The sequence below is a fragment of the Thamnophis elegans genome, chromosome 1, assembly GCF_009769535.1.
Source record: "Thamnophis elegans isolate rThaEle1 chromosome 1, rThaEle1.pri, whole genome shotgun sequence".
Lineage (NCBI taxonomy): Eukaryota > Metazoa > Chordata > Lepidosauria > Squamata > Colubridae > Thamnophis > Thamnophis elegans.
This window is the reverse complement of record NC_045541.1, coordinates 109384590-109407612: the sequence shown is the minus strand read 5'-3', so window position 1 is coordinate 109407612 and position 23023 is coordinate 109384590. Positions and strand designations below refer to the sequence as shown.

At 40.6% G+C, this 23023-nt stretch overlaps 1 protein-coding gene across 1 annotated transcript in view; it reads left to right on the top strand.

Moving 5' to 3' along the window:
- Nucleotides 1-8177: 8177 nt before the first annotated feature.
- LRP4 (LDL receptor related protein 4) overlaps nt 8178-23023 on the top strand; it is a 109140-nt gene continuing 94294 nt past the window's right edge. Inside the window, 1 exon segment of the mRNA XM_032238864.1 lies at nt 8178-8464. Coding sequence (XP_032094755.1) covers nt 8380-8464 — 85 coding nt within the window. The 5' untranslated portion in view covers nt 8178-8379.

The following is a 23023-nucleotide window of genomic DNA, read 5'->3' as shown; positions in this document are numbered from 1 at the left end:
CTGCTGACCTGCTGACCTGGGAAAGAAACTACGCTGCAATCCAATTAAAAGACAAAGTTCTTTGGATCCCAGGACGGCACGTAAGACCATATTTGCCAAAACCACCTATACAACCACCTACACAAACACAGAAGCAGCCTGACCATGACCAACCAACAGGAACCACAGCTTGAGGCTGTCTCTGTCTCTGACCTGGAACACAGGGCAGAGCACCCTCCACCCTCCACTCCCCCGACCGGCTGCCCTGTCTTTCGCCGCAGATCCCCCTACTATGTGTTTGGTTGAATGCTACCTGTTGTCATTATTTGAACCAGTCCGGACAAATTGAAACCAGTGTGGAAAAATTACATGATACCGTTCAAACAGTTGGACAAACATACAAAGCCTTGGACTCCTGGTGGGATTGGATGACCTCTTGGTTACCAAATTTTAACTGGTTGGGAAATGTTTCCAAGACCGTTATAACCCTTGTTGCTTTGCTGATACTGTTGTGTTGCTGTATTCAATGTGTACCCTCTTTATTCACTATGTGTAAGAATATACTCTAGCTTGGTTCCACAGAAGAATATTCACATTGTCAACCACATGGAGTTACATGAACAGTCAACCCCTTCATGGGGAAAGATCCCTTCCGCATGCCCAGCGATGAAGAGGGAGACGCTGCCTTTTAACAAAAACAGTGTTGGAATTCATTCCAAGTGTGTGTGTACAGGGCAGTTTCTGCTGTCTGAAACACACATACACAGGGATGCAAAAACATCGCACCAGAAGCATCCTTCCGGCCTAAACGGCCAGGACTCATTATGCAGCCTCATGTAACATGAACTATGTGAGCCAGCAACTCCCACACATGCCCTTTCTCCCCCCTATGCTGTGCTGTAACTGTCTATTCCCCCTTTGCCATGATGTGATTTTTTATTGGTTTATGTGTAGAATGCTGTGATTAGCCCTGGTAGATGAAGAGGAAGAGTCTTTTTGACAAAAAGATAATAAAAAAGAAAGGAGGAGATGTTGCTACCCTATTACTCTGAGAATGCCTTTCCTTTCTTGCCTCCACTGTATTTTGCTGTTAGCAGGCCTTTGCTAGGCCGCATCTGGCAGCAAAACTTCTAGAGGATATGGCAGGTAGCTAGGTAGGACTTGCAGAGTCTGCACATCTAGCCACACAGGACGGATATAGCCGACCACAAAATGTTCTTGATACCTGTAGAATTTGCTTGTTTTGTACTTGCTTGGAAAACAGCTAAAGTAGGGCACACACGTGAAACTTAGGAAGCACGCAGTTATTAATTCTGTTATTGGTCTAGATGCATAATTTGTAACCAATGACATTTGTAATGTTTGAAAACCTCATTTGCGTATGAAAGTTTATATATTCAGCTTTGCTACATAATAAAGTTGTCATTTCACCCAGAGAGATCTCGTGTCCTCAAGTTCTTTCTAGGATTGGCTTCGTGGGTGACCCCGCTTGATTGTTGTGCCAAGGTACCGCCCTGGAGAAGCCGTTTCCTCCAGGGACGGACTGAGGCATAACATACCTATATTATTCTTTTTCATCCTTAGCATTACAAATAAGAATGAGTGTAAGTAATATTTAAAATCAGCATATTCTTATAGCAAAAATTAGAAATTGCAAAGGAGCTGTAGCTCATAAAAACGTGTCTTTACAGAAAATGTATTAGACAAAAAAGATGCTGCCAGAATTGGATATGTTGCCAACATGGAGTAACACAGCTCTCCTTCTAGCAATCCTTATGAGTGGATAGTAATTTAAGTAGCATTGTCTGTATATGCACATTAAATACTCAGATAAACACATATATATAGATGCAGAATAATAAGCACTTGTTATCTTTCACTCTTCCCTTTTAACTAAATCTTTCTAGATGCTGTCGCTAGATTTTCCTGCATTTGGTATCTCTCAATATATAGCCACCTCCAATTATGCAGCTGCAGTTGTGTTTCTAAATGCAAGTTAGCCCTGTTATTCCACCGATGCTGATCTCTATCATGCAAATCCAGCTGTTTCTTTTATTTAAGTGTCAAATCATCAATGGCTATTTTAAGGTGAAGTAGCTTAGCAAGAGACATAGGTAATCAAAGAGAGTCTCTGATTTGTTGAAAAGGTTTCCAAAAATTAGCTGGCATAAAAAATGACAGACAGAAAGAAGAACTCATAAACATACCCTTCACATGCTCCTTTCGATTTTCTCCTGATAACATACCTCTTCTTTGCCAACCGGCAGATAGTTTGAATTATGTCACATGTGTTCCATTACTCTGAGAATACTGCTTTGATGTTTGACTTTAATACATGGTCTATTAAAGGCAGGGAGATAGAGCATTATTTACTATCTCTCTTTCCCTCTCCCCTTTTAGGAAAAGAAAATAATTGGGCTCCTGAGTTACATGCAGTAAGGCTTCGTGCTTTAAAAAACAGCTCTTCCTTCACACAATGAAAAAAAAAGCCAATGCTTTTTTGCAATGATGTGGCTGCTAAAAACAACCCTTTGCCTGTTTTAAATAGAAGCATTGCATCCACATTGTGAAAGGCAGCCATCCTGCCACATTATTGAACTTTATCTAAAATAAGGCACTAAGTTCTTTAAGAAGAATGTTGACAGACAGGTATATATCCTGAACCTGATAACCAGGAGGATGACTGTACCACAGAAACAACATCATATGGGAAAGAGAATGTAAGGGATGTAATCTCAATCTTGGGTTGGATATATATATATATACATATATATACATATATATACATATATATACATGTATATACATGTATATACATGTATATACATGTATATGTATGTATGTATGTGTATATATATATATATATATATATATATATATATATATATATATATGTATATATGTATATATGTATATATGTATATATGTATATATGTATATATGTATATATGTATATATGTATATATGTATATATGTATATATGTATATATGTATATATGTATATATGTATATATGTATATATGTATATATGTATAGATGTATAGATGTATAGATGTATAGATGTATAGATGTATAGATGTATAGATGTATATATGTATATATGTGTGTGTGTGTGTATACACACAAACACACACACACACACATACATACATACATACATACACATACACACACACACCATGATTGAAATAATGTATCTGTCACTTTAAATGCTCAAGTGAGATGCGATTGGATGCTGTTGCTTTAATCAGCCATAAGAGGGAGTAGGAACTACTACTGTTTGTTCCTGGTTGTTCCTGTATGTTCTTCGTGCTTGTTATTGGAGTTGAATACTGTATATTGGATCGTGGCTACTCTGTATGTTAGTTACCTGTCTACATAGTGAATCGTGAGTTGAGCATCTGTAAACCAATGTTTTGTATCATAGACTGTGTATATAATTCAAGACTACTTATCGCTTGTTTTGGAGAATGTTTATCCTACTTTATTTTTGTTAACACAAGTAAAGTTATCCTTGTTTTAACATTGGCGGCTGTGATTGATAGTGTGACTATTCAGCGGCACATTGCTACCTCTGCTACTCAACTCTAGTCTCCAAAAGGAGATATACTTAACAGAGATGAAAAATATAGGCATATAGGAGAATAGGATATCTAAATATCTGAATGGCCATCACATGGAAGGGGCGGGGAAATTATTCTGTTGTGGTTCCAGAGAGCTGTATTAGAACCAGATTGGTGAAAATTGCGGGAAAGCAGATTTCAATTAAATATTCAGATAAACATCTCAATGCAAGAATGGATTGACAGTATATGGTGATGGTTGCTTCACTTATCAGAGATACCTAAAGAGTCCCTGTAAGGAAAGTTGTACCTATAAAGGTAATCTTCAATTTACAACATTTCATTTAGTGACTGTTCAAAGTTATAACAGTGATGGCGAATCTTTCTGGCATCAAATGCCCAAACCAGAACATGCGTGCATGTACATGCATGTGTACACACCGGAGCACTGGAAACCTGAAGACCAGCTGGTAGGTGCACACATGCCTGCTTTTTGACCATTTTGAGGGGGTTTCCTGGGCCATTTTCATGATTTTCAGGCCCTTTGGGGCTGTTTTCAGGCCATTGTTTGAGCTGTTTTTCAGGCCACTTTCAAGCCTGAAAAACAGCCTGAAAACGGTTCAAAAAAACAGCCTGAAAAAGGCCCCCCAAAATGGCCCGTTTTTTAAACCAGAAGAGCAGCTGGTGACAGCACGAGTGCCCACGGAGAGGACTCTGCGTGCCACCTCTGGAACGCGTGCCATAGGTTAGCCATCACAGTTATAACAGCACTGAAAAAAGTGACTTATGACAGTTTTTCACACTTACCATAGCAGCATTCCCACGGTCACAATTGGGTTTGGCCGCTGTTTCATCTCTGCCATGCTTTACTTCTATGTGGGAAGAAGTGAGGGTAGAAACTCTGCCCCTAATTTCAGAATTTATAACTTAATAGATTCAGAAGGAAGAGAAAAGACATTTCACGCAAGCCCAGAGGGATGCTTTGTTAGCGTGCTTAACATCTTTCTAAACTACATACTGGGAGTATCCGTGCAGGAGGTGTCCCTGGATGCAAAAGGTTTACACCAGTGGAGGCAGGGAACTGAAATCTTCATTTCTTTCTGCCAGGCTCTGTAAAGCAGCAGATTTCTGAAAGTCATAGCTATTTAGCCAAGTACAAAATGAGATAAAGAATGGTCCTCTTTCCATAAAGCATTGAACTGAATCATCTGGAAGAGAGTTAATACATGGCATAAACTCCAAAACCCAGCTGGTTGACTTGCTCAATTAAACCTGGAATGGATAGCTTTAGCCCCACACATCCTGTTAATTACCTGTGTATCCTGCAAGCTACTTAACCATTTACTGGTGGGGTTAACTGTTCTTTCCAACCCCTGTGATCAGATTGAGTTAAAGTCTCTCTGCCACATACGGCCACACTGAGGTATAAAAAGGGCTATGAGAAAGAATACCTTCCCACTCTGATCAAGGTGGCACTTGGTTATGCCACCATGAATTCATATTTTTCCCCACTGGAGGGAAAGAGGATGAAAAATGTGACTTTTGACCATTTTTCACTCTTACGACCATTGTAACATCTCCATGGTCATATAATCAAAATTCAGGTGCTTAGCAATGGACTCATATTTAGGACAATCATGGTGTCCCTGGGTCATGTAATCACCGTTTGCAATCTTGTCAATGGGGAAGCCAGATTCCCTTAACAACTGTGTTATTAATTTAATAACTTCAGTAATTCACTTAACAACTGTGAATTACACTTAACATTTTATTTTGCTCATAAAATGGAGCAAAATTCACATAGCAAATTAGCAACAGAAATTTTGGGCTCAGTCGTGGTTGCAGGTTGAGGAGGACCTGTATTCTAGCTTGCAGCTCCTATATAGAATAGGTCAATTGATCAGACAAGGAAGAGACACTCCCTAAAAAGTCTTATTGTAGCTCTCTGTGTTAAATGGGGCTTCTCTGTGTTGCTCATTCCGCCTCTCTCTTCTTCCCAAGCCTCCAGAACAGAATTCAGAAAGCACAAAGTGGGTTAAAGTGAAGGTAGAAGATAATTGATATAAGGATGTCTGCTTTTCCCTAACAGAAATGCTTTGTGTAATACCAAGCTAAACAAAATTGTCATTACTGCTACCCAACAGTCCTGGAGCTGGCAGAAAATGATTGCAGTGGAAAATGTGTTGCCCCCCCATCAGTAATCCATATCCTGCAGAGACACAATGCCAGCAAATGGAGCTCTCTTTATATACAATGTGCAAGACATGTTAAGAATAGAGGAAAAAAAATGTCATAGCTTTGTGGCTTTCCCTACCCATCCAACATCTCCAGTTAGCGGGAAAACATCCACCAGCCACACTTTTTAACATGGGATAGAGCTGGGCTATAGCTAGAAAGGGAGAAAAAGGGCTTTGATAAGATGGCTCAAGGAGATGGGTTTAATTTTTCTCTGCTCTCTTTCGGCACAAGTGTTTTAAGGGGAACCTAACTACAGTTTACACAGGTACAGAAATTGTGGCATTGTGAACTAGCAGACAGAATTACTCCTATAGTCCATTGAAGCTCCCCTTCCACCTCACTTTCTTTTTTGAAGTGCAGCTCTTAAGGCTGACATAGATCTTAAAACTGAGCATCAACTTTGAGATCTGGTAGGTACAGAGGAGGAGAACCTTTCTAAAAGATCCAGTCCCTCTCCCTTCCAAACATAGCAATAGCACTTAGACTTATATACCTATAAGTCTTTTACAGACTGCTTTTACAGCCCCCTCAGCCCCCTCTAAGAGTCAGCATATTGCCTACAACAATCTGGGTCCTCTTTATACCCACCTCAGAAGGATGGAAGGCTGAGTCAACTTTGGTGGGATTTGATCTACCAAATTGCTAGCAGCCGGTGATCAGCAGAAATAGCCTGAAGTACTGCACTCTAACCATTGCGCCACCATGGCTCTTCCTCCACATGCAGGTAATCCTTGCCTTAGGACAGGAATTGGGACCAAAATTCTGATTTGGTCAAAAAGCATGATGTTACATGACCCCTTTGCTTAGCGCTGGCAATCCTGGCATATTCCGTTGCTATCATTAAGTGAAGGTCCTTAACAAGGATTTCATGTAAACTGTGATATTAGAAGAGGCACTGAAACTGCATCCCAGGCAAGCAGGCCAGTGGGTGCTGCAGGTAGGCCCTGTTGTGAATGTGGGTACAGAGTATACTTGTGGCTCTTTGGGAGAAAAAGGGCAGGAGTAGGAGTGAGTCCTGCAGGATTCCTCATTTGGGGAAGCTGGCAGGGAAGCTCACAAATGGCAATCCCATGATGCGAGATGCTGCAACTGTTATAATTGTGAGCTAATTGCAGAGCATCCAAATTGTAGTCATGTGACTGCAGGGTGCTGTGATGGCTGCAACTTCAAAGACCCAGCCATGAGTCCCCCTTGTTCGGTGCTGTCACAACTTTGAACTGCCACTGAAGGAGTGGTTGTAACCTGTGAGCTACCTGTAATCATTCCGGAAGGAGTGAGATACACACCTTTAGGCAGCCAATAGGTGCTGGGCTGATCCCACCCTCTAGAGGTCACCAAATAGTTTGAGAAGCGCTTCAGAATGTACTACTGGCAAAACTACCATGGTTTGTTCCTTGCTTTAAGTGGAAAACACTGACATAGTTAACAATAAGTTGAAGATGTCTCAGGAATAAACTGAGGATAAGGCAGCATCATGTCAGAAAAAGAAATTGCTAGAACTGTGGATAGATATTAGAATACTTTATTAGAAGAATTGTGGATAGGTCAAGTGGAAAAGGATCTTGGTCAATCATTACATAAGCTACAGTGAAAAAAATCCACCATTAAGCAGGAGGGACAAGCCAATGTTGCCTAGTTGGTGGTTTAACAACATGCTGAATTATTATTGTTTTCCTTGGGACTATTTTATTGGTACAGTTCATTTTCAGCTACCTAGGATATTTTAGTCTTGTCATATAGCTTACTTTATTTCAGCTGATTATATGATCGATTTGGAGTATGATGAATGAATGAATGAATGAATGAATGAATGAATGAATGAATGAATGAGTAAGGGAGTGAAGGAATGAACCAGCGAATCTGGCCAATTCTGTTATGGGTCCCTGTTCTCAGGACAGAAGAAAAAGCAAATGGAGCCGCGGAATGAAGGAGTTTAATTGAAGCTAATCTTTTTGGGGGGGACTGTGCAACTTGGAGGTTCCTGGAAGTGCGCCGGAAGTCACTTGCCTTGGACTTTACCAGGAGAGCGGCGACGCTGAAAGCCAGCAGCCCTTCTAACAAACGGCTGTGACTGGGTTTGTAAGCGGGGCAGGTGGGATCACCCGGCCGCATGAGGGAGGATAGCGGGGGAAGACGAATCTGGCCGAGGCTAGGAAAGCGAGGCAGAGGCGCTTGGGTGCCTACCACGCTTTCGCCTGGAAAAGCTTGGGAAGCGCGCCAAGCTCTAGAGCGGCGACTGCCGCTGTGGGCGAGAAGCGAGGGCGGAGGTTGCCCCGGCGGGACTCCTCCTCCAAGGGCAGGGCCGGGGGCGGGCAGCTGGAGCGAGCCCCGATCTCGCCGTCGCTTCTTGTAGCGCGGGGAGACGGAGCAAAGAGGCGGCCGCCGAGAGCAGCCCCGACGCGCCGACGACGAGGCTTGAGACCGGTCCTGGCGCCTGGTGGCGGCCGGAGCCAAGTCGGCCGGCGGAGTCCGGGCGAAGGGCGAAAGGCAGCTGCCAATCCCGACCCGCAGCGCTCAACTTTCTTTTCCTGCGGCTGCGAAGGACGGGAAAGGCTCGCCGGGGCAAAGGCGAAAGCTGCGGCAGGGGTCGCTCGCCACCATGAGGCGGCTCGGGGGCGTCGGTCTCCGGGGGCTGCCGTTGTTGCTGCTGCTGCTGCCGCTGTTTCTGCGCTGGGAAGTGCGAGGTAGGCGACTCCGAGGGGACACCCCTTTCCCGCGCTCCCAACAGCGGGGGTTGCAGAGATTGTGGTGGTGGTGGGGGAAGCGTGTGTCTTAGGGATCGGGATGGGGGGGGTTCGCCTGGGGCAATCTTCTCTGCCCCCCCCCTTCTTCTTCCCGATGCGTGCAGGCGATGAGGTTCCGGGAGTTGGGTTCAGGTTCTGTGATGGAAATCGCTGCCGAATCGGATCGGGGCTGGCGGAAAAAGGATGCTCAGGGGGCACCTTCTCTGTTCTCGCTTCGGATCTGCCGGCCAGTTTTCGGGTGAAAGCTTGGGTCTGATCAGTCGTCCGCAACGCGCTGTGCCTGCCACCCCCATCCCCCAAAAAGGCTTGGGACGTCTGCAGCTGCCTTGATCCGAGCTCAGCTGCTCCGATTCCCGGATGAATTCGTACAATGTTGGCTGGCTGTGTGGGTGACTTGTTAAAACCCCGACCCACAACTAAGCCAACCTCATTTTAAGCTGGGCACCCATTCTGGGCTGTAAACCTGGGCGCGCTTACCGTACCCCTTTTTCCACTCAGGTTTCGTTCTGAGCGATCTCGCTGAGAAGCAGCCACCCTACTCGATATCTCCCCCCCTCCCCCGGGTGATCATACGGTCGATCCCTCTAGCTTCCTCGTTTTCCGTTTCTACTCCTGTCTCGGAATCTATAAGTTAAAGCCACCGGAGAGGTGAAGAAGTGCTCCATTGGAGGAGAATTGCGCGTTGGGCAAAGGAGGTGAAGTTTCAGCACTTTCCCACGTGCTCAGATCCTCATTTTCTAAGTTCAGCAAAGTCAGTGGCTTCGGCTTCAAGGCTGAATTGTGTCTCTCTCCCACCCGCCCCATTTCGAACACTTTCTTCTCCTTTGGTACACAGAGAGGGGGGGGGGAGCAGGGGGCAAAGCTTTGATGAACTTTGATTGTTTAAAAAAAATTAAGCCTTCTCACGTGCGAGAGGGTGGAGTGGTGTCGGCGTTGCTAATTTGCAAGCGGTGGTTGAATGTTTGTGGCGCCAGCGCACAGGGCATCCCGCCGCACTAACTACCTGCTGCTGCTGCTGCGGCGGCGGCGGCTGCTTTTCTTCCCTACTTGGCATTGTCTTTGTCCCACCCGTTTATACGTACGCCCCGTTCCTGATGGGGGTGCGCTGCGTTTTGGCTCATAAGGCACGCATGCCGGATCCACTCGGGCCGTTGAGCCATTTCCCTATCGCAGCCTTCAAAGCTCACTTTTCTACAGCCAAGCCGAATTCCGACAAAGCCACAGCAAAGGGGGTCTTTTGCTTCCTTCACGCGCCTTGAAGCAACTTTTTCTCCCCCTAAAAGGATCCTTTGATGCCTTGGCACCCAACTCCTTTGCTGGTCTAATAAAGTTAGTCCCTTCCTATTTCTCTTCTTTCTTTCTTTCTTTCTTTCTTTCTTTCTTTCTTTCTTTCTTTCTTTCTTTTTCCTTCCTTCCTTCCTTCTGTTCTGCGGATGAGTGAGAGAGGCTGTTGTATTGTTGGATTGGATGCTGGAAGGTTGTGTGCGTGCAGGTTATTTCTAGCCCTCTGTTGCATGTTAGGACAGCAGCCCCTTCTCAACAGGAATGCAGCTGCTTTCTCTGCTAGATGAACTCCTTAAAGGTATAGCTCTAATTTGGCGGATTTTGGCTCCCTCTCCTTTTTCAAAATGATTTTGGAGCATATTTTCTAAAAGAGGGTTTACTGTCGAAAATGACTAAGATGTTTACTCCGCTGCTCTGATTTTTTTTGCAGGGCTGTATTGAACAATTAGATATGGAGGGAGAAAAACTGGACTACTACTGAATATGTTGCTTGTGCTTGGTGCTAAAAGAGAGAATTAATCAATACTAGTGGGAAGCAAAATGTACTAATTAAGAATACGCTAACAATTTTCTACAAAGGGCTCTCTGAAGAATGGTACAACGGTCTCTTCTAAGGTTTCTTTGGCTTCCCTGTAATTTCATCCACCTGTCTTTCCAGATGCTGATTTATGGTTACAGGAAGTTTCTCTACTTTCAAAAGCTGGGCTCCCATCATTCTCGTGGATTGCCCTCCCCTGGGCAATCATTGGGGTGTGTGTGTGTGTGACTAGATTGAACCGTTCTTTTCTTATCAGATCCCAACGAAGATTAATAGTTTTTGGAAGTATTAGTTCAAATGCCCAACTCTAACCCATGACTGTTCAAAAAAATCTTCACAAGGAGTTTCAGTATTAAGGAAACTGAATCTGGGTAAAAATTGTAAAGGCCAAATCTTTCTCAAGCTAAGAGATTGGATAGGATTTTATTTTGGCTCTCACCTCAGGGGGTTCCATTTAATGTGTCCTGGCAGGTAATGACCCATCTAGGGATGCTTGCTGTAAAGGTCATTTGTCATGCTTGCTTGTAAGTGGCAGCATGTTGATGTCTGCCAGAACACTCTATGCCAGGGTGACTTCAGACAAGTCACCTTTGTGTCACAAGCCCTATTCTAACATGATTTTTCTGAAACTTCCCCCTACTAGGAAATACTGAGATCGAGGCTTATGTTTGGAATATATTCAGACTGTATGTATACCCCATATACAGTCTTCACTTCTACCCTAGATAAGTCACCATGCTTTGCAAGCAATTTGCTCCCTTTTTCTAGCCAAGCAACCAGTGGCTCGCTGGTTCCCTAAGCACTGACAAATCTTGGTGCCCCGCCCTCCTTTGTACATGCTGTACAAATCTTCATTGTTTTTCTTTCTTTCTCAACTTTGTGGTGCCTCCTTGGGCCTGGTGCCCTAAGCATGTGCTTAGTCTGCTTAATGGTTAATACACCATTGCAAGCAACTGCCAGCCACAGAGTGAAGAAGTCGCACATTCAACAGTCAAATCAATGGACCAGAAGAATCCATGTAGAAGAAAATTCAAAGAAAAACAAAAGTTGAGTTTATATAAAGTCTGGTCCTTGTAGTCTTAAGCAATGACCCATCATCTCAAGGAGCTTTTTCTCCTGCAGCTTTATGATCTCTGGCCTACCCTTATGTGCCTTGCAAGTAGGAAGGGGGGGGGGTGCCAATTGGAATTTATATAATATGGTAGCAGGAAACAATTGCTAGAATCATATTGTTGGAAATGGCTCTTCTAATTCCATGTCTTGCCAGGACAAGGATTTTCAGCGTATCCCACCCATCCCTTGTTTGAAAATCTCCAGTAATGGAGCACCCATAATTTCAGGAGTCAGGGTGTTCTGCTGCCTTATACCTCTCACAATTAAGCAATTACCTCCTTTTTCAATTTCAATCTCTGCAAAGCTTCCATCTGTTGATTCCTGTCCTATTCTTTGTGACAGCACTTCAAGTATTAGAGGACTACTATTATGTCTTCCTTTTAGCTTTCTCTTCTTTATTCCCAGCTCTTTCAACCATCCTCCATAGGATTTAGCCTCTAAGCCCCTCACCATGATTATTTGCATTCTTTTCATTCCACAGCATCCTCCTTGTATTTTGGCAACCAAAAACTAAATACGGTTCCAGGTGCTGTTTGATTTAACATAACATGGAACGAAACTACCCGTTCCCATTATCTTGACATTATACCTCTGTTGTTAATGCAGCCCAAGATTGCATTGGTTCTTTGGGCAGCTAGAGGATGGTCTGCCATAATATCCAGATCCTTCACACAGGTACAATTTCTGAGCCAGGTATCACCTATCTTGTACTTTGTATTTGGTTTTTTTCCCTACCGACATGCAGAACCCTAGTATTTTTCACTATGAAACTGCATTTTGTTGCATAGGGCCCAATATTCAAATCTATCAGGAACTATTTGACACATAGAGATGCTAGAAACCCCTCCCCCAACTTTGTGTTGTCTGAAATGTGCTGGGCATCCCTTCTGTCCTTTCATCTCAGTATTTATGAATATTTTGAACAAGATTGACCTAGGGACAAAACCCCAAGATCCCCAACTGCAGAAGTCTCTCCACGTAGGCACAGTTTCATTAAGGACCACCTGAAAATCCATCTAGCAGTGATACTATATCCTCATGTTCCATTTTATCAAGAAAGAGTCTATGCCCAACTTTACTAAAGTCTAGGTGCACTACATCCACAGCATTTCTGTCTAATTAATCTAGGCAGTCCGTCCCCAAAAAAAATTCCGTTATGATCCATCATAAATGATAGTAATGATCTTATTTCTTTCTAAATGCTTGCACTGCTTAATTATCTTTTCTGACATTTTCCCAAGTAGTGATTTAAAGCCGATTGATCAGCCGATTGGTCTGCCGTTGCATGGGTCCCCTTTTTATTCTTCTCCACTTGTCTGGCACTTCCCCTGTACTTCAGGAATTCTCCAAGAACCGGTTAGCACCCTGGGATGTCATCCGTCTGGTCTCAGGGACTTGCATTTATTCCAAGAAGCTAAGGGTTCTTTCATAGTCCCTTGTCTATTTTGACCTAAAATGCTCTTCTTCCCACCTTTCTCCAGTGCACAGATTGGACCATGTTCTACTTTTGTGAAAAGACAGCTGCAACATAGGAATTTAGTGGCTCAGCCTTCTCTATGTTATCCATGGCACTATCTTGCCATTTTCTCCAACCAGCAGACTGACCATTTCCTTGATGTTTCTCTTTTGTTTTGCACATACTGTACACAGACAAGCCCTTTGTTGATTATTATTTTTTGCTACTCATCGTAAGCCTCAACTCTTCCTGAACTTTAGCGTTCTTGATCCCATCCTTACTGATTTGGGCTATTTCTTGATAATCTGCTTCTGTTATGTGCCCTTCTTTACAATTTTTTAAAGATTTGTCCTTTTTTATTTCTTAGTTTATCAGAGTTCTTTGTGAGCACAATTGCATCATCAGCTGCCTTCCAGTTTTCTTTCTGTTTGCCATTGTTTGTTTTGGGGCCTTAATTATCTCACTGCTTATAATTATGCAACTCTCCTGAACTTCTTTTTTCCCTTCAGAATTTTCATCCATGCAGTACTTCCTACTTTTCTCCTTAGCTTACTGAGGTCAGCTCTTTTCAAATTTAGAATATTAATCTGGCCACCTTCCGTTCTCTCTGTCTGCAGTATGGGCAATTTGAGGATTGCATGATCGCTCTCTTCCAAAGTTCATACTTCCCAGTTTTTCAATCTGTTAATATCTCTCTTCCCCATAAGTATGAAATACCATGTAGCTGATCTCCTGCTTCCTTTAATTCATCATTATGTATGTACGTATGTATGTATTTATTTAGTCATGTATATATTAGAGGTGGAGACCCTTTGAGAGCTGTATGAAACAAAATTTCATTTTAATGTATGCCGATTAGTGTATATTCAAAGTGACAATAAAGTTATTCTAAGTCTAAGTTCTAAGTTCTAATTCATCGTTTAGAGTCAATGAATTTGTCTGCAAAGCAGAGCAAGGACTTGTTGATTTTCCCACTTGTCATAAGATTTGATTCACAGTTGATATTGGAATAGTTGAAATCTCCCATTGGTTATTTCAATGTTGTGTTTCCTTGACATTTGAACCATCTGATTTGTGAAGATTTCATCTATATCATTGGCTTGTTGGGTAGCATGCAGTACACTCACAACAACCTCTTTATTGTTTGTTTTCTCCTTAATATTCATCAAGAGGCTTTTGACAGAGTTTTCATCTTTGATGTCATTAATTTTACAGAGATGTCCTCTTTCTATTTGTTAAAAAAACCTCCACCAAATTATAACCTTCCAGTGCTACATTGCAGTCTCCATCTCATGTGTTTATCATGCTGGGCTCTACCTCTTGGCCTCTTTCAATCTTAAATCCATGCAGGTTCTCCTCGTTCTCTGAGAATGAGTCATCTGCAGAGGTCATGATAGGTAAGAATGGATGCCTCTTTGTGAACACAACTGTGAAAGCAAACTCTATATTATATTGTGATTCCACAACCATCTATGGGGGGTGCTAAAAAAATCAATCTTGATTTTTTTGACTGAGCCTGCCCTATGGGATACTATGCTTGCTTGAGGCTAAGTTACACTTACCGTACTTATAAACATAGACTATGTTTTCATGAACTAGGTGTCTAGATAGAAGAGTTGAATTTTAAGCATTTGCACTCTAATTTTCTGCTTTAAGCATCACACTAAGCCACATTTTGCTTAAGAGTGGTTTGTTGAAAAAGTGATGATTGGCTAGTTTTGCATAATATATTCAGCCAAAATTAGACATACAACACACAATATGGATTAACGTAACAATCATTTAGGAATTTAATTTGTCTACTATAACACGCAAGAGTTTCTAGTCTCATTTGATGTTGAGCAATGCGTCTACAGCATTTTACTTCTCATAGGAATTAGCAGTTCATTTAAGGTGCAAGAAGGGAGAGAGATGATTTTGGAAATATTTTTCTAACGTGGCTCCTTAGATTATAATATTATGCCTGCCATTTTGGAGATTTTGAGAGAGAGGGGGAGGGAGGGAGGGAGAGAGAAAGGGAGAATAGATATTGGTACACAATATTGCTCTCACAGTCATGCTCTCATTGTGCATATGTCCCTGCATCCATCATTGGGTTTTAGATCTGCTTCCTTTCCTGAAACCAGGCTCTGACAATGAATAGGGCTAGGGTTAGTGTTAGTGTAGGTTTCAGTTTCATGTGGATATTTTGATCAATTGCAGTTTTCTTCAAACTGGACAACTTTTAAGATGTGTGGACTTTAATTCTTAGAATTCTGGGAGTTGAAGTCCACACATCTTAACATTGCTCAGTTTGAAAAACACTTTTATTGCATAACATTCTCATTAATCTTCAACTTGGATAATGACTACCAATAAGGTTGAGGTGAAAATGGGATCACTGTATAACAGGAGGGTCGTCCCTGTGTTTCCAAGCGAACTCAGATTTATTGAAATACAAAAACATAAAAGAATTAAATCTATATGGCACCTCTTTCCTAATGAATCCTAAGCACACATTGAGACAAGTTAATCTCCCAATTTATTCTTTTTCCAGTTACCCCAGAATGAATTTTCCAAGTCATTTTATCTAAATTATTTTAATGACAGGGTGTGATTTTGGGACTTTCCAGAGCCAATTAATATGATATACTCAGTTAAGATGTTTTGGCTACTTACAAAAATTTATTCTGCACATGCTTGGAGGCTGTTTTCATATGCACTAGCACTAATGATGTTTCACTACTGAAGCTTAATGCAAATTACACCTTATCATGCTGTGTGAACACAGCTGTTATGTTGTTACCAATTGCGTAATCTATGAAAGTTAAAAAAGAAAAAGAAAATCTGAGTCTCAAATTTCCCATTTATTTTCCTACAGGATTATTTTTACTTATGCTACTTTAGACATTGAAGCTGTTCAATAGTTGGTTGGTTTGGGATGAATATTCTGAAAATATTTAGAAATTGCACCTATTACATAAGTAATAGAAAATTTACGTGTCTAGGAACTTTATTAGTATTGTGTAAAGGAGCACTTTGGATAAGTAAACTCTTGAAATCTTTAAAGCACTTTTACTCTCGGTCTACAAGGATGTCTTTAGGTCAGCATGATTTCAGTTACAGCTTTAAAAAAGCAAAACTTAGAAAATTCCAAGTCATATTTTTCTTGTACTGTGGATTTTTTTTTACTAAAGTTTTTTATTTTTTCATTTTCATAACATATAATCACATGTATACTCATACACAATATCATATTGTATTATTAAATGTTTACATCAATTCATCTTAACAACAACTCCCAAAAACCAATTATTGGCTCTTCTGCTCCCCATACATCATATTTGTACTTTATCCATCACTTCCTTATCCCTCTCTCCTCCTCCTCCCTACCACTTTTCTTCCTTCTGTCGTCCTTCCCTTCTCTACTTCCCCTTCCTCTCCCCTTCTCCTCTCTCCCCTTTCCACTCCTCCTTTCTTTCCTCCTCTCCCCACCTGCCCTCTCTCCTATCCTTCTCTTATTCCCTTATCTTTCTCCTCTCCTTCCCACTCGTCATTTCATTTACTTGGTGTATTTCAGCTCCTGAGCGAACTCCATTTTATGTTGATGGTAATTATAATTCCTTTTTGATATACATATTTAATTTTTCTGCTCCTTTTTAGTAAAAAAAACCAATATAATAGAAAAGTATACATATAAAGTTATTGTGCTTTTAAATGTACTGTGAATTTTAAGGGTTTAAATATCCTATTTTTGTGGCCAATAAGAACTACTCACAGACAGCTGTAATACTTACAATCAATACAACAACATTTATAAAAAATTCAGATGTTTCTTTGTATTGGAAGATCATTTGATATTTGGGGAGAACCAACGAGAGAGTTAGTAAAAACAGTGTCAAAAGCAATGCGTCTTTAAGTAATAGATTTAATTAGCTTCAACACATTAAAACTGTAGGTTAATTATATATGTTTTCTTTCTTCAGTAAGTTGCATTCTTCCGTAATATTGCAGTTTAACACCTCAGGAACTTTGTTAGTTTGAGCTGCCTTGCTTTGCAGATGTAAAAAAAAAGGGGGGGGGGCAGAAATGATACAGAACCCCAAATTGCGTAATTTGGAACCTTTCAAACATGCTAAGTTACTAAACTCCCAGGATCATCAGCCTATTCAGCTAAACGCCTGGGCGGCAGCAAACTAATTAAAGCAGCAGTGTAATGCATGCTCTGATGTTTTTCTTACAAGCATTGCATGTGCACCCAAAGGGGCAGAACTTGCAATTTGCTGTCATTCTGTCCAAACATGCAAAATCCTCTGGTTGCTACTGTGCTAGCAATAGTGGGATTAAAATTCTAAATTATCCAGATTGTTTGAAAGATTTTTTTTTAAAGAAAGCCAAATTGTTCTAGTGGTTAAGGCACCAGGCTAGAAACCAGGGGTGGGTTTCAAAAATTTTAGCAAGGGGTTCTCTGCCCGGTTGCTGGGTAGGCATGGCCATGGTGGGGGCCTCCTGTACCATGCCAGAGGGGTGTTTTTGCCCTCCCCCAGGCTCCGGCGGCTTACCTCGAGCCTCTGGGAGGGCGAAAATGGCATCCACAGGCTCTGGAGGCCAGAAACGGGCCCATGGTGTGTTTTGGTTTTTTCCCACATTACAGGGCTAATTCTGTAAGGCAGGAAGGCAACATTCTGGTGTTGTTTCTAGCCTCATCTTTATTGTTCTGTTTACAGAAACTGCCTGCCTGTAGAGCCGAGGTGGCGCAGTGGTTAGAATGCAGTACTGCAGGCCACTTCAGCTGACTGCTATCTGCAGTTCAGCGGTTAAAATCTCACCGGCTCAAGGTTGACTCAGCCTTCCATCCTTCCGAGGTGGGTGAAATGAGGACCCAGACTGTGGGGGCGATATGCTGACTCTGTAAACCCCTTAGAGAGGGCTGAAAGCCCTATGAAGCGGTATATAAGTCTAACTGCTATTGCTATTGCTGTCCGGTTAACCCTTATTACATTGTAACAGCTAAGGCAAAGCACCCATCGATGTGAGTGATGTTGAGTTGGTATGCCACCCAGTCACATGACCACCAAACCCTGCCAACTCAGGTGGTAATTAGGGCAGAGAACCGATTGTTAAATTATTTGAATCCCACCACTCTATGAACTAAAAGGCTTACCAGTGTTTTAGTCATAGAGTGCAATTAATTTGTGATATTTTGTTTATGAGAAAATAAAATACCATCCGTAACTGGTTAGGGCAACCTTGGTCAACTTGTTCCCCAGGTGTGGCAGAGTCCTATTATCCTCATATCATTTTCTGTTTTGTTGTTCTTGATGTACATTACATATATTAAGAGCAGCAGGTTGGGAAAATTATGCTATAGAGACGCAAGGATCATTTGAACAGATAAGTACATTTGTTTTACTACTTTATGGGTACTGAACTGGCAAATATAGTCCTTAATTGACACAGGACTGAGATATAATCTGGTAAGTCCTTTTTTCTTTTTCTGAAATATAAACTTTAGGAAAAGGAATTTAATGGAAATTATATAGCAGAACTAAAATTGTGGAATTGTAATCTGACACATTGCTATGTTTTCAAAGTGAGTTAAAGTAGATTTTACTAATATATATTTCTCTGAGATCCTATATCATTGTGTTATGTTCATTATCATGGCAGTTTTTAAATTCTTTTTTATGCTGCTGTGCAAATGTTTTATACAGAGAAGCCTTTTTTTGAGGTTTGGAAGTGGTATTTTGGGTTGACTGTTTGTTTTCTCTTCCCGGTCATTTATAAAGTATAATTTTCACATTGCTTCAAGTCCAAACAAGCACTAGAAGTTTAAGAAGCAGATTTGCAAAATGTATGTTTTATTGGGATTGTCAAAGCAGCCAACGTGCAGTTAGTGTTCATAATAAACAGCATTTCCAGCATTGTGGGCTCAGACACAGCTGTTTTAAAAGGCTGATTAATATTTTGTTTTGATTTAGTAAAGAAAAGGTAGGTAAATCCATTCTGAATGTTCCTAAAGCATTTAGGAATCTCTTCTAGGAGAGACATTAAGTTACTTACAATGTTAAATAGAATTGCACTGACTACCAGAAACTGTAGTTAAGAAACCCTTCTCTTTTTTTCTGTTTGTATTATAGCCACACAGATAGTTGACAGTGGTAAAACAGGTAATTACAATGCTCCAGGTGAGGAAGAAGCTTCTGTAACTTCAAAGAAATATTATCCAAACAGAGCTTGATTTTTTTTTAAAGAAAAATATTCATTTCTGGAATATGATTCTTTTTTAAAAAAAGAAGATACTCTCCTTTAAGGTCTCTTTAGACTGGTATTCTTTTGTCTCGAGTATATTCACATTGCATTAATTGGTATACTGTATTTAATATCCATCTGTCTGCATTTTACATATATCTTGACAGAGAACACCAATACTAGCTGTTGCCCATGAAGTTAACATGACTAAAAGGTTCAGTTTTTAGCACTGGGTTTGTGGTATCTTTGACTCATTGACACAGTTATGTTGGGTTTTGACCTTCAAAGGGTTTTCATTCACTATATTTCCCGAAGACCAAATAGGTAGTAATCATACCCACATCTTCCTTTAGACCAACGTTTAGTAATATAAAAAGCAATGTGGTATTTTCTGTTTGCCTGTTTGTTTGAATGTAAGTTTAGTATTTTTTCCAGTGCTTTTGCACAGCGTTTGCCATATTATGGTAACAGTCTGTTTTATAATTGCGGCTTCGGACTGTGGTGGTGTATTGTGTATCGTTGTTTGATGATTGAATTGCATGTGACAAATGCAGCCATTCCAGTTCCAGGCAATTGTTTTGACAGGAATGACTTTTGTTCTGTTGGGCTGTAATTTTTGTGAATTCGGCAAATACAAAAAGGGTTTTAGTTTTCTAGTTTGTGATGGACTTGATTCAATTCCTCTCACATATTTTTAGATGGTGCAGTTTAAGGAGATGTCATATTATCCAGTCATATTGGATAACTTCTGTTTAATCTCCTATCTATCATTTGGAGGAAGACTTTGAAAAAGGCAATGAGTCTCCAGGTACAGAGAATCCTACTGGAGTGTACTGTATTTGGTGTTGTTGGGCCTTTCAGAAACATTTGATATTATCAAACTGGATATCCTGATGAATTGATTTTGGGGGTTGAGAGTAAGAGGCACAATTCTGCAATATTAGTCAGAGGATGGAGGGAAGAACAGTTGGCTTGGATCCATCAATGTGGGGCACCTCAGGGCTTCAGTTCTCTCCCACATTCTCTTTATATCTCCATGAAACTGCTGGAAGAGATTATTTGTTGGTTTTGGAATTAGGTATTGTCAGGAGACTGATGACACATAAGTATATATCACCACCGAGGGAAGGGCTAGGAATTCTCCAGTGTCCTGAGGCTGCAAGTAGCTGGTTGGGTCAAACAAACAAACTCAGATAAAATCCTTAAAGATGGAGCTGCTGTGTGTAGGCAAACAATATTGTTTGATCTTGACCCTTAAGTTGACCCTGGATAGACTTGCACTTTCCTTAATGAGTGATTTGAGAGTCTTTCTGGACTTGCAACTACTGTTCAAGCAACAGATAGAAACCTGAAGGCATTCGCCCAACTTTGGCTGATGTGTCAATTGTGGGCATTTTGAATCAGAATGTCCTTGAAAGAGTGACTCACATCTTCATCACCTTGAAGTAAGACTCTGCAGTACAATGTACATGGGATGGCCCCTGAAGCCAGCTCACAAACTTCAGGCAGTCTAAAATACAATGACTCAACCACTGACTAAAAGAATAGTTTGGCATTTTGAAAAGCTATGGAAACCATTCTATTTTGACTGGCTTTGAGTACACCAAGTTGCTTGCTTAGGGTTTAGGTTTATTTGTGGTTTATTTTCTTTGTAAATGATCCTGAGTCAAGAGCAGTTAGGGATTATAGGAATTTTGTCATTAAGTAAATACATAAAAGCCATTGTTCTGTGAATGAAGTTATGACAACAAAGTTTTGTTATCTGACTTGAAATTAAGTGCCCCATTACAAAATAATTTACATAGATAGCCATTGCTTGAAAGTTGTATCAAACAATGCAAATTTCAGTAATTTTTTTAAAAAAGATTGGCAATTCATTTGCAGCTTCATTTCAGCCTAGCCAAGCCTAATTTTAGTAGGTCTTTTAATGGTCTTTTATGCATGTTTGTTTTTGCATTCTGAAGTTATGGTTTTCCTGTTTGTGTCTCTAGCTAGGATCTTTCTTAGCTTCCTGATCCTGGATGCTAATTTATATTGTGCTAATTGTCTGACTTCTATGTGATGCCATCCCAATGCAGTTTGCATTGATCTGTTCTTCCATTCATGCATCATTTTCTTGCATGTGCAGCTGAAACTCATGTGGCCAAGCTAAAGCCTTAGGTTTCTTTGAAAATTAATATTTTAACTTTAAAGCATAAGATTCCTTCCAGAAACAGTCATTAACGCTTGAAAGGTATTGTGTAGTTACTCTTTTTCTCCATACATGTTTTTTTCTGGTATTAAAAAAAAAGATACAAAAAGTGGTAAGGAAACCTGGGAGCTTATAAAAGGAAAAGGTTATCAGAATCAATAATAATCACAATAAGGCAGAATGATTGAAAATCCTTACCTAGAAGCACTTATCAGGAAGGCAAAAGATAATGAAATTGGCAAGGATGATCAGCCTTGTTGGTTTCATGTGACATTGGAGGGAACTGTGGCTAATAATGTTGACCAAAGAAGCATTTCAACACATAGAGCAAAGTTGAATAAGTATAACAATTATATCCAAATGTGTACAGCTCTGTGGGGGAAAAATAGCAGGGTGATGGAGATTACATAGATAGACTTTGATTTAGAACCACAATTGGGACTGGAACTTGCATTGCTAAATGGATCTCATCTGATTTTACAACCTTTTTTGAAGTGGCCGTTAAGTGAATCATGCAATCATTAAGCAATTCGAGCTTTCGCCACCGACTTTCTCTATTAAAGCTTTGCTGGGAAATTCACAAATGGCAATCATGCAACTCCAGGACACTGCAACTGTTGTAAATTTATGCTGGTTTCTAAACACCTGAATTTTGATCAAGTGATACCAGGCAATACTGCAACAGTCATTAGTGCAAGGACTTGTTGTAAATCATGTTTTTTCCATCATAACTTTCAACAGTCACTAAAGAAAGAGTTTTAAATTGAGGACTACCTGTAAGATGGTTTCAGAAGAGTTTAGTTGTCTGCTAGCATGGGAAACTGTAATATCTAATATGATTGTGCCCAGCTGGGTGGGTACCATTTAGTTGTTCTAATTTATGCTGTGTAAATTTTGATTACATTCATGAAATGAATTTCAATTTGCACATTTTAATCCAGAAAGTACAGCATATCCCAAAATTGCATTTTGGTGTACACGCTTTTATAAGAACAGATAATCAGATTGGTTCATAATAACTTTCAAGCCAAGGGAAGTTTTCCAACATCCCTAGAGATCAGGAATGAGGCTGCAATCAAAATCCTTCTACTGTATTAATTATTGAAACACTGCCTTTTATCAAGAAAGGTTACGTATTTAATCTCTTTTCTCATATTTGTTGACAGCTTCTTCCTATTTATGCTACTGCTGTATTTCAGCAGTATTTTTTTAAAGTTACAAGTCCCATTAATGTTTGAGGCATCGATGAAGTAGGATTTGTAGCCAATCTTTTTCTTTCTTTCTTTTATTGCCACTCTTTTATGACCTCTGTTACCTCTGTTTCACCTTGTTAAATTTGTGCTGTTAACCATTAGAACAAACTCTATTGTTTTCTCCTGTTTAAAAAGAACGGTCTACATTCTCAAAGTAGCCATTGAAATATCACATGTCAAAATACTGCATGCAACTGTTCCAGTTAAATGTTTGATAGGACCTTTTCAGACTGGTGGACACTTGTGTGAGTTGGAAGAGAGGTTGGTGAAGAAAGACTCATAAATGTTCTGATTCTGCCTTGGATGAACCCTTTATTTTCTGGGATAGGTGTGAATTAAGCAGATCCAAAGCTGGCTGCAGAGAAACACTGGGAAAAACATATCCTCGCTAGCCATGAGGCGAAGTGCTGTTGGTTTAGCACCTGAAGTATAT